This window comes from Aythya ferina (assembly GCF_964211825.1).
Source record: "Aythya ferina genome assembly, chromosome: 1".
Lineage (NCBI taxonomy): Eukaryota > Metazoa > Chordata > Aves > Anseriformes > Anatidae > Aythya > Aythya ferina.
The window spans coordinates 150,320,281-150,332,827 of record NC_140296.1 but is presented as its reverse complement, the minus strand read 5'-3'; the positions used below and the strand labels follow the sequence as shown (position 1 = coordinate 150,332,827).

At 48.1% G+C, this 12,547-nt stretch overlaps 1 protein-coding gene across 4 annotated transcripts in view; it reads right to left on the bottom strand.

The window, feature by feature from the left end:
• ABTB3 (ankyrin repeat and BTB domain containing 3) overlaps window positions 1–12,547 on the bottom strand; it is a 162,213-nt gene that overhangs the window by 56,989 nt on the left and 92,677 nt on the right. For all 4 annotated transcript variants that reach the window (XM_084523938.1, XM_084523937.1, XM_084523940.1 and 1 more), the window contains exon 3: window positions 2,297–2,501. In XM_084523938.1, the coding sequence (XP_084380064.1) occupies window positions 2,297–2,501 (205 nt within the window). The remainder of the gene's footprint in view (window positions 1–2,296; window positions 2,502–12,547) is intronic.

Here is a 12,547-nt window from a genome sequence, read left to right as displayed (position 1 = left end):
ACCGAAAACACCAGAAATCAGTCACGGACCATAAAGCATGGCCGCATGTAGGGAACATCACCGATAATCTTTGACAGAAAATACGAAAGGGAGGCTTCTCAGAGCACTAAATAGAAGTCAGCTGAACCAGGCTCCTTCCCGGGCAGCACAGGACGCTTGCATCCAGCTGAGGAGGCATGCTGCAGAGCACAGCCAGTGGAAACATCTAGGCACGTGTTTAAACCTGCATCACTTCCACTTGTGTTTTCCAGCTCTAAGTACTACCGCATGTTTGATTAGGCAATAGAAGGAGTATCTGTTCCTTCCAAAGCTGACCACAAACTCTTGGCAATAACACCGAGTACTTACTTTGGCCCTAAACCACACAGCACAGTTGTTAAACCGGCCTTCCAAAGCGAGGCATCTTGCCAAACTGAATATTCGTAATAAAGCACAGAAGAAAAATTGCATCTGGCTTTATATAATCAGGATTTCAATTGCTCTCACAAAGACAAGATATATTAAGACTACCTCAGGAAAAGGAAAACCTAGTAAAGCAAATGCTAGAAGAGATTTTTCAAATATTCTTGCCCTTTTTTCTTTCCACGGGGAAGTCTTTAGAAATCTTACAAAACCAGAGCCTCATTTTTATTCACTTTTATAATCCCACTGGTCCCAACGGCATTACTCCCACAGATGAGGACTACAAATCAGGTGAGGATATTTTCTAATTTCAGTCCCCACTTTTAGCGCAGTACTAACCACAAACACTCTTGTTCACGAGTTAGTCCTTCTACTATGGAAAGGTTGGCTAGCAAATCATGAAATTACAAATAATTTTAAAGACATGAAAAAATAATTTTGAAGACACGAAAATCCTGGAGTTTTGTAACTTTCCTGCCTCCTTTTTTTTTTTTCATACTTGAGAAAAAACAGAGCAAAAAGCAAAAACCATACTCACTGAGTGACCCAAACCGGGAAAGAAACAAAATGCCATCCGAAGGAAGATGGCAAAGTTCCCAGTAACATCATTAATGCCAGAGTTTCATCTTGCATGATTTTCTATGAGCCGGTATAAAAATATTTCAGTGAAGATATCATATTATATACCGCTCACAATTATACAGATGATGACATACTCAAATGCTGCTTTTAAGATGCAAACCCCACAGTGAAACAATAACCAAGCCCCGTACATGCGGCTGTCAGGGCATGTGTGCAAATCAGAGTTTGGCTCACAAATACGGCACGATATAGAATATATACATCAGGACATAAATGTGGAGTTCAGCTTCAAAAAAAAAAGCTTGCATATGCACCACCATGATACACATCCTGAAAATAAATCTCCGTTGCTTTCCAAGCACTGGTCACTCCTCTCATCTCCTTAGCGGTGATCGCTGGTTTTGGGCAGGGAAATAGCACGACATGCCTCAGGCCACAAGCAGAGGCAGAGCTTGGCTCACATTACTAGAGAGGCTGCTGGGTTTTTGACAAGATGACTTTATTTGCTTGGCTGGAAAGCTGTCCTGGTTGCCCTCTGCTGTGCCTCGATGCTAAGCGACTGTTGCCCTCTGAGCAAGGGGATCAGCTGCCCTGTGCCAGGCACCCTGCGTGCCCATAGGCATTTGGTCACCCCATCACTGGTTTCAGCAGCATCTCCTCCTCCTCACCTTACAGAAGACCTTGAGTCAGGACAAAGCTGCACAATTGCCTCCCCTGCACTGGTTGTCACAAGAGGGTGGATGAAAGCAGCAGAGCCAGATCTGGCCATGTCCCCAGCAGGATGCCTTGCCGGCCAAGCAGGGGTTCACAGCCCCCGGGTTAATCCTGCACCGGGTACACATCACGCCTGGGCACCTGGCATAGCTGGGGCCCTGCGTCTTTAACAGCCCCTCCTCGCTGCACAGTACTCTATTCATTTTCCACTTCCCAAATCACAGCTGTCAGACCCTATTAATGTGTAGAAAAACACATTTAAACCCAAACCTGCTAGGCCCAAAATAGAAGTTCTCATTTTCTTTTCCAAAACACAGAATAGCTGAGCAACAAAGAAAGAAAACGGAAATCTCTACCAAGTGCACATCTGGAATCAATTTGCTGTATGTAGCCACTGGGTGTCACTTTTGATATATATTGGGTCAGCCATGGAGCACTTCAGCAAGAGAAACGGATTTCAAAAAGGTGATCCCAAACCAAAACAGACTGCTCTGCAGCCTCCTATGCACAAGCTGTAATTAGCAATTAGCCAGCAACGCTGATTTATCAGCGAAACGTCTTCACAGAGATATTAAATACACCGTGAGGTGGCTCTTACCTCTCAGTCTGCAGCGTGACTTTGGACGGCTCCACATTTGGGTTCTCCCACTCCATCTGCGGGCAGTGCATGAAGTAGCAGAGGGTGTACAAAGCCTCGGGCTCCCAGTAGAGCGACCCCTGCTTCTGGTGCATCGGCGTGCCGTTCCCGTGCTGCTTGGCGTTGAGCGGCTGGAGGTGGTGCATGGCTCGGGACACCAGGTCACCTGGAAAGCAAGATTAGGGTGAGCACCACGCTTTGAGCCCTCTCTCCTTCCCTCACGCTACTGCCTTTCCCCCAGTTTTTCAAACCAAGAGATGCACCAGGCTGTTTTCCCCTGCTGTTTAAGCTCAGGTATGTAACCAGGAAAAGGTAGAACAGGATCCTGTGCGCTCATTATTCATCGCCAGTTCTGACTTTGCCTGGTTGTTTACAGTGTGGTGACATACCTGGGCTGCAGACAAGCCCCCGAAGGCCTGCAGGGACGTGTTTCTGTGAATACAATGCAGTCTCTGCTCATCCAGCCCATCCATCAACAGCTTCTCTACTGGGATCTTACAGGGGACAGTCCCAAAGGCCTTCCTGAAGACCAGGTAGCCAATATCTGCTGCTCCCCCTCATCTACCGACCCAGTCATTTCCTGGCAGTGGGGACAATGCAGAGTGGCACCAAACTCTGCATTCTTGTGGTTAGGCAGTGCCAGGGAAATCCTGGGGCAGCCACGCAAATCCCAGCACGCTGCCCTGGGTGCCTGCCCAAATCCCAGCCCCTTACCCCATAGGGGTGGTTGCTGCCCCTAAAACAAGGAGGGCCACACCTATGGATGGACCTGTGAGCAGAGCTGGTCCCATGGCGCTGAAAAATGAGGCTTCAGGCAGTACCATCAGAAATGTGCAAGCCGAAATTACAATTTTTAAGCCCAGGCTGGTCTAGGAAACTTCATAATGTTAGCAGAAGAGGAAATCTGAGACGCGGGCCCACCTGAGCTGTTCAGGGGACCAGGGAACAGAAAATGGCCCATCAGAAAGATGCTCATTGTCTCCCTCTACGATCATGTGGTGCCGAAAGTTTCCTCGCATTACAGGTAAGGGAAATAAGCTGCACCATGCAGACCATGATCGGCAGACCCAGCAAATGAGATTCGGTTAGCAGGCAAATGTAGAGGCAGGAGCACCGACTCTCTAAGCACTATACTGCTTGTAACTAATTAGCTAAAAGATGTCCCTCTGAGGCAGTGGGTTTTACGATGTTAGCTGTCTAGTGACCACTATATAAAAGGCAGCAAAACAATTTTGGTCATAAACGGCCTGTTTTCACGTGTTCAAATCATCCTGAAGGTTCTTTGGGGGAAAATAATGATTTCTGATCAAATCAGATGGTTTGTTTTAAATGAAAATCTTAGCAAAAGCCCTTTGGGTCATTCTTGAGCTATACAAAAGCAAGTGATAGGGAAAAGAAGGCATAATTTTCCCATTCGAAGAAAAACTCACACACTTCCTTTTATTTAGTTTTCCCAAATGACCACTGAGCACTGAAACTTGGAAGGAAAAGTTGGAAACGTACACTGAGGTAGGAACGTAACACCAGATCTGAAAACAAACCGAAACAACAAAAAAAGCTGAACAATGAGCCTACAGACAAGCTTCAAGAAGCATTTTGCTTGTGTGCAAGGCAGAGAAAAAGCTTTTTTTTCTCCCCCAAAAAATCCCACCCCTGTTAACACACCACAGTACCTCCTCTCTCTGTCCAGCCTGACTTGCACAGGGAACGCTGCTGCTGCTGCTGAGATAACGTGCAGCAGGGAGAAGAGAAACATCTCACTGAAAAACGTTCAGCACAATCCTCCAAAAACACAGTCTTAAAACCATGAGCAGACGAAAACCACTGGCATGAGAAAACTGCCGAGTCCATGATTTCAGGGTTTTGACACAATTTTTGCTGCACTCTGCAATATTCTTCTGATTCAAAGCTTTCATTTAAAAATAGTTTCTGCCTTTTCCCCCTGCCAGGAAATTGTCATGATAGGACCAGTCTTGCAGCCCTGCATGCTCATAATTTCCAAGAGAAGCTGTGCATGCAGAAAGCCTGCAGAATCAGGTCCCCGAGAGGCACAGATGTGCCTCTGAGATGATTAAACAGTCCTGCTCAAAATCATCTGCAGTCGAGGAGCAGCAGCAGGAAAGTATGGGACAGCCATCACTCATCCCATTCTGTCACAGCAGAAGTGCATTGCCAAGACACACACGGGGACATTCAACTGCTAGCAACATCACCGAGAGCAGAAGTCAAATCTTTTTTTCTGCAAAAGGAATGAAGATTGTGTAGAAGTGCTAAGTGCAACATCCAGGTTTAGCAATAATTGCAAAAGCAGTAAAAAAGAGTTGCACTAAATTCGGTCTTTTCAGGCCCAAGGCACCACGGCAATGCAGCATGTGGTTACGGTTAAGCACATGACCGGTCCTCGTTAAGTGGATTGGGATGGCACGCATCAGAGAAATCCTCTGGTTTCTGTACCACCAGATGAATAAAATCAGGGCACAGTTTAGGCCAAGGTTCAGCCAGCAGCATTACTTCACCCACGTTCCTCATCAAGCGCCGGGGCAGTGCGACTCGTATGACACATCCAGCACTGGGGGAAGCGGCACGGTGAGTAAGGAGGAGCAGCAGCAGCAGGAATGACGTGCGCAGGGCAGCCAGCTCAGCATCGCTGCTGATGCAAGCCTGGAGGGACTCGAGCCTCACTGGAATCGATGGCGAAACTGCAATCAATTTCACTACGACCGGGAGTTCATCCTTTTATTCTGTATTTCCTCAACTGCTTCGTAAGGAAGTCAAACCAATTCATGCCATTAAAGCTCAATTAATGCTTCTTATGTATAAAGCATCATTTAATTACATTATACCAAGAATTGATCGGCTTAGATCTTGTCATTCCCTTTGCTATGTTATCTCTGGTTACACTTGAAATACAGGCTCTACCAACAATTATTATAACATTCCTCCATCGGAGACAACTCAAGGCTTAAATAATCAATACCTATAAAGCACTGAGCTTCAGAGAGGGCAGTAAGCAAGCAGAAAAAGCCACATTATGATCTTGCTGTCTACCAGGCGAAGCACTGAACAGAGGACAGGGATCTCAGGTTTCTATTTCATTCTGCTGTGTAACCTTGCAGCAGCCACTGCACCCCCCCCCCCGAGCCCTTCTCCTCCTCCAGCCACATCCTGTTACAGAGCCAAATCTTCAGGGCAGAGCTGGGGTCTGTGCACATCAGGGCTGAGGATGGAGCTGGCAGGTGTGCGTGCACTGTACAGCAGTATTTATGCATAGACTGCAAAATGTAGGGTGGCGTAACAACTGGTTTGAGATGTACGTGTGCTGTTTCAGACCCCAACGCGTTTTGAGGTACCTGTTCCTCCTTGCTAAGGTGCTTTTGGTCCGCAACCCATCTGAGGAGCAGACCGGGGAACCCAACTGCCTGCTGATGAAACCCCTTGCCAATGTTACTATCGTTTTAATTTAAACCAGATAAACATTTCCACAATTTGTGCAGCACGAGCCAAATGAGCCGCCGCACAAACTGCTCCGCTGGCAGAGCCGCGGAGAGCAGGCATCACATCGCGTGGGACGGACCAGGAGACGAGCAGGCTCGGGAGGGAGGATGTTGGTGCTGCCAGAGCTTGGGAGACAGCAAAGACAGGAGCAGGCCCCAGGCTGGAGATCGGCAGCCCTGAGGAGAAACAAGGTGCTGGACATACCTGGCAGCAAAGGAGGGGAGAAACCAGCACCATGCGAGCCTCCAGCATTTCGTCCCTCCCACGACCACGAGAGGCATGGCCCACTGCTGCTGCTGTCAATTCAGAGCTTTGTGGGAAGGCAAGACCCACATACATTGGATTTAGAGATTCAGAGCATTACGTAAGGCGCGTGCCGTGACACGGGCCTGGTTTGAGGCCATACTGAATATTTAAGGAACAGCTCCACTGACTGCAGGCCGGAGATGTGATGTGACAGGGAAAGTTCAGCTGCACGGGGGTGGTACGTTCAGCAACCCACAGCACACAGCCCGGCTGCTCGAGCCCTCTCGACAGCGACCAGCTAAGCATTTTTTTTTGCCTGTGTTTGCCTCTAGTAAAAGCCGCTCTCAGAGCTGTGATTATTTCAGAGCCCAATGCTTACAGAATAACAGATCGATCTCAAGTCTTGTAATAAACAATGGGGAAAAAAGAATGAAAACAGAGGAGGAAATCATAGATGCCCATTACCCACTTCTGAGAAGCTTCCTGCAGGATTTTATGATCTAGCTTGATGGACTTGATCACGGTTTTCAGAGGGATAGCCTTGCAAAGCCTACATTGTTCAGCTGGGTGTGTGCTTGCATAACCATGGCCATAACCACAACAGGTGAATGACAGTGGACAAATCCTCACAGAGCCACTCTCGATGACACCTACCTCAAGTTTTTCTTGTTCCAAGAACATGCTCTAAAGCCTTAAGAACAACTTGTAAACAGTGTTTCTGCACACTGATAACAAGGCATACACTTGTTCAGCCCACGTCTTTCCTTCAAAGTCCAGGGGAGGGACCCCAAATTGTCCTGTTAAGGCATGATGCAAAGCAGCAGGCCGTGTTTCTAGCACACCAGGTGATGGCCTCCTGCCAGCAGCACCCATCAGTGCAGTAACAGCGCTCTCTGCTCACCCCTCCAGGACTCTGGTTTGTGTGCAGCCTGCTCTGGGGAATCGTGCCCTGTGGTGGAGCTTGTTGACAGTGAGTATTGCTGCTTTGCTGTGCTACCTGGATGAGGATGAAAATGTTCTCCCAACAGAGCAGGCCAGAGCCACGAAACGGACCTTCAGATCTGTCACCACCCTCCTGTGATCTGTCCACATCATCAAGAGAAGTGCTGGCCACAGAGCTGCACTCCAGGCGCCAACTTGCACAGCATGGCCAGCAGCTTTCAAAGTCTGCCCCGTTGCAAGCACACGACTCAGATTCAAAACTCACTTTCTTGACATGGATTTGCTTCACAGCTCGGTGTAAAAACCTTGGATCTACGTATGGCTTTTGCTGAGGGGAGACTGTATTGAAAACATGAGTTATGAGCCTGATAATAAACCAAGATCCACCCAGGCTGATTGCTATCTGGTAGCCATGGCATCCTGCATCCTTCCCACAGTGTAGTGAAGTCTCTCCTCCTTTCTGCCTGCCTGTTGCATCTGCCTTCTGTACTGATGTATTGCTAGAGTCCCCCCAGGCGTGTGCCTGTAAGCACACAAATGCAGGTGCACACGAGTGGTTTAACTGTGCCTGCTGCAGGACAGCAGAGAGCCTCCAGTCATCTGCTCCGCCGGCCGCCCGAGCCATCCACACGCTTTCGACTCCAGCGGCACTGCTCCTCCACGCTTGCTCTGCCTCTGGTACTGCACCAAGCTGCGTGTTTCAAAGGCAGCTGAACAAAAAACTGCTTGAGGAAAACCCTCCCTCAGAAGATTTACGGGAGGTCTTCGTGTCGTTAACTCGAGGCCCGTCTGTACCAGGAAAGGAGGCTGCAGAAAGCTAGGGAGGGAGCGCACAGCGCAGCATCCATCGCATACCTTAATGTGTGTGTGCTCTCAGCACTGAGTGTATTCAAACACGAAGCTGTGCTATTCTTGGCGTAGTGTATAATAGATTAAAAAGCCTGGGGCTACGGGTGCACTCGGGGTGCCGTAACGCGCACCCAGTGGAATATCCCGCCTGCTGCAAATTCATCACCGAGCTCACCTTGAGATAACCTCCCCATTTCTGTCGTATCCGCCTGCCTCTGGTGCCCGCCTTGTACCCCTGTGTGAATTTGTTCCTCGCTATGCCAGGCAATCTTTTCATCTCCTAACAGCCACTTATCTCTGCAACAGAAAAGCAGAGGAAGGAGTTTGCGGTCCCAAACTCCATGTTTGGCAGCAAAAGACAGGACCAGGACACGAGCAGCCAATTTCCAAAGAGCGGCTCCCCTGTGGCCTCCGACAGATCATTTAACCTTTTATCTCAGCTTATCCCGCCATCACAAGAAGGTTCTATTTATATGACAGAGTACGTGTTTGCGTGCAGTTCAGTGTTTGCAAAGCCTTTGAAGATAGAGAAATTAAGGATTGGATATAACCCATAAAAAAGCCGCAGTAATAATTAAACCTTTTCAACTTCACATACCTACCATAATAACACTATTACCTTCAGAATCTCCTACCCAATGAGGCAAGCATAATGTTTACGTTTGATTCCCCTCATACCTTGTCAGCTCCAAACAAAACAGCCTTTGACTCAGATGAGCTATTCATCTGCCAACCTAAGGCAGAGCTTTCACTCTGTCTTTCTGGACCACCGTAGTTGGATTTTTCTTTGGTTTAACCTGGAGCCACGTCTTTAAATGTTGAATTCAGAGTCCCGCATGCCTAAGCAGGCCAGTAGAAGAGTGCTCACCTTGCCCCAGCTGATTGCCTGCGGTCTGCACGGCATGGGCTGGGGCGACAACAAACCTAAGGAAGGGAAAATGCTACTTTAAGGGTCCATACCTTGAAGGTGATTTATGAGGAGGAGTCCTGAGCTGATACACTGGGGCTATCAGAGGAGGGTGGTGGAGGGTTGGAGCTCAAAAATCGCCCACCCACCAAGGTGATGATCATATTGTCAGTGGTGATGGCTGTATTGTCACATCCAGAGAGCCCACTGAAGCCACCAGCTCTATGGCCAAACCCCACACTGCAGGGAGCACCGCCATCTGAACTGCAGGGCTCAGTCAGTATCTCTGCCTAGTTCTGCACTGCACAAACCTAACTGCTATAGAGGACAAGTTTTGGTGCTCTCTGGTGCTGCTTAGTCTGAGATACCTGTCATACAGCACTTTTGTTCTGGCAGTAAATAAGCACTGGGCTTACAACAATGCTGCTTCAGATGCCACCCTTCCAGCAAGCACCCTTAGCCTGGCATTTGCTTCTAAACCTGTGTTTAACCTCTTATTTACAAGACATGAATCAATTCGTAAGGCTCCTGCAGTCCTCCCTCCTGTTAGTTGTGGAGGATTGAGACTAGATGAAAAGGCAAGGGAGGAGATGCCGACTTTCATCATCTCCTTGGCTGGGGCTGCGAGGAGAAATGAAAAACAGCATTGGTATGTGCAAGCACATTGCTACTTACACTTGAGCAGTAACCCTTTCTTTCATCCCTCGTGTGCCAAGAGGTACTGCGAGTCTGTTATTTTGGAAACGTATACCTTCAGCACTGCGCAGGCAAAGAGAGGATGATGGGGAAGGGCAGCATCTTTCCAATGGCAAAAAGAAAACCTCGCTGAGATTGAGTAGTGATGTGGAGGAAATACCAGCTTGAACGTCAGATCTGGGAACTGTTTAAGTGAAATATCATTCAAAGGCTAAAAAGCTCTGAGATCAGCAGTGTTAAGTAACATCCACATCTTCAGATTATCCTAGTTTGAAATAAAAGCACCTACTTATTGCTATTAACACTTGAGAGTAATGCCCCCACTACTACCAGTCACCATGCTTTGCACAAGACTAGGTGGCCAACTTCCCAACCAGGAGAGCCAGTGAACTGCCCATCTCTGGACTCAAAGCAGTTTTCTTCTTCTCTGACCTGAAGACATCCATGAAGACATGGTTTGGGTGGCATCCTAACCTACAGTTTAGTCCTCTGTGCCCCTCGATGACACAGGCCTTCTGGAGCCTTTCCCATGGCCTCATCACGGGGTGGTTTTCCCAGCTCGGCCCTACACTAACACCTTATTCTCCCAAAGGCAGGAACATTTCTTGGTGCTGAGGGGTGCCCAGCATCCCCTAAGGCTCTGCTCCTTCTTGTCACCACCTTTGAGCACACAAGAGAGAGGGTCCTTCTTCATCCAGCACAGCAGAGACCTCCAGTTGTAGGACTCACCCCTTCTGCATCCAGTCTCCGAGCTGGCACCAGTATTTTTGGACGGGTGATGAATATAGGTGAGTTGGGAGTGTTACGCAGTTAAATATAACAAACGTCTGTGGATTGCAAACACGCACATAAAGAAGTTAGGAGAAAAATTCAAAGGTCAAAACGCAGTATCACGGGATCTCTCAACAGCCAGAGCTCTCACTAATATTCCTCTGTTTATCTGTTCTGTTCATTTTTCCCTCTTTGAAGAGGAAGGAAATGAGAAACTGGAAATCCAGAAGAATTCCCCAAACTTTCTGAAAAACAGACCAGTTCCTGTTTTCTTCCAGGTCTGGTCTAGAAACACGGGAAACTAGGAAAAACTGGAGAAAAAAAAAAAAGCTTTTTCAAATACTTTTCTAAAAATAAACAGTGAAATACTGTCAGGCTACTGTTTAAAATCCTATTATTTCTGCTGTGCTTCAGTTCTTCCCAATGTTCTCTAAATAATATGCATTTCAAATGAAATTACATTATTTTAAAACACACTGTAGTAGGCAATTACAATTCCTGAATACTAAATGCCAATATAACATAGACCAAATTTATTGTTGTTTCTTAACTTTGTGCCATGTTCATTATATTTTAATGAATAAGGTTTCACATTAATTTTTCAAGCCTTTTCCTCAGAATCACGTATTACTTCAGTAATTGCGGTACAGAATTAGGTCTCTATTCACATTCTCCTCCTGTGTCCTAGAGACAAAACCTTGCTTTGATTTTCCCGAAGTCAGCAACATCACTTCTTCTTCCTGGTTTTGGGAGAGCTGCACTACGTTGTCCAGTGACAACCAGTGCCACACCACAGCATCCAACCTGCTAACCCCATGAGATGCCAGCAGAGGTGCCACCAGGCCTGGGCAAGCAAGGTCTGGGGGCACCAGAGCAGTGTCCATGAGTCTGGTTGCACCTGAGGACCCCTCACTGAAAGCCAACCTGCACCTGCACAAGGGATGTTGGTACCATCCCTCTATGGCTGTGTTCATCACCTCCCTTTTCCCTTTTTTCTCTTGCCTCTGTCCCCATCTGGGGACTCTGGGGAGATGCAGCCCACCTAAATGGTCTTTTCTACCGTGTTGTCAGCACACCCGAACAAATGCTGATATCGCTTATCCTCAAAAACCCTGGTGAAAGCATCCTAAGAAGCAGTTCTTCATCAGTACGACAGCAGATACAGCACCTGTCTGCCACGCCAGACAATTTCTGTATTGCTTAAAGGAATGACACAGCCAACACCAGTAATTCCTCTTACGCTGCAGCTAAAAGGCAGGACTTTTCCGCAGAAAATCTTCAGCCCTTTTACTGCATAACCACTCATCAGTCCTCAACGGAAAAGGAAGAGGAAAGAAAACAGGAGTAACAAAACTGGGGGAAGAGAACATGGAGGAAGCAGACAAAATGAGGGTACCACGTACAGGAGGCGAGGCTACCACACCACACCGTGCTTTCCGCTTAGGATAAGTCACTCTATTTCCCACCTGGGACAGAGACAAAGGTTGGGAAGAAACTGAGCGGATTTGAGCAGAAATACAGACGCCAGCCAGTCAGCGGGCCCTGCTTGCCAGCTGTCGTCTTCCAGGGGACAGATTCGATTTCCCGTTGTCCACGTCCCCAGCAGCTCGGCAGCTGGTCACGCTGCTCCGTGCGAGGATGCCAGGCAGAACCGAGAGCAAGGGATGTCTTTCTTTCATTTACGTGCGCTGGTTAATTCTGCATGCTTGCAACACTTTAATTATTAATGTTGATAAACTATAGGAAATCTCATTCAGTTAGAATTACTGGGATTCTTCCCTCGGAGATAAAATGAAGTTGCTTTATTGCAAGATCACTCTGCCCTTGTCTTTTTTCTGTGCAGTTATGAAGAACACAGAAATTAAGTCCTGGCTCCTGGGACGTTGCATGTGGACACATGCTCGGGGTCTACTCGCTATGCTGCTCCAGCAGGTCAGGCTTTTGTCCTTGCCACTCCTGGTTTCCACCTCCCCCTCCTCTTTACAATTCCCTCCCATTTCAGAGTCTCACCCATTCCCTTGATTCACCCCCACAAGAGCGGGGGCTTTGACATACGTAACCCTTCCCTCACATCCCACTTCTCCATGCCAGAGCTTGCTACATCCTCTTCTCTCTCTGCCGTGCCAATTTTAAGGCTCTACCACCTCCCACCCCCCACTGTGGCAATGATAAATCCCCCTTCACCTCCTCCCTCCCCGCCGACGTGCTGTGGTGCCCAGGTGCTCCCCCCTGGCTCAGCCCCGCTGCTCCAGGTCCTTCCCCCACGCTGCAGCTCCCCAGCCTCCCTCCACAGCACAGGCCCCCTT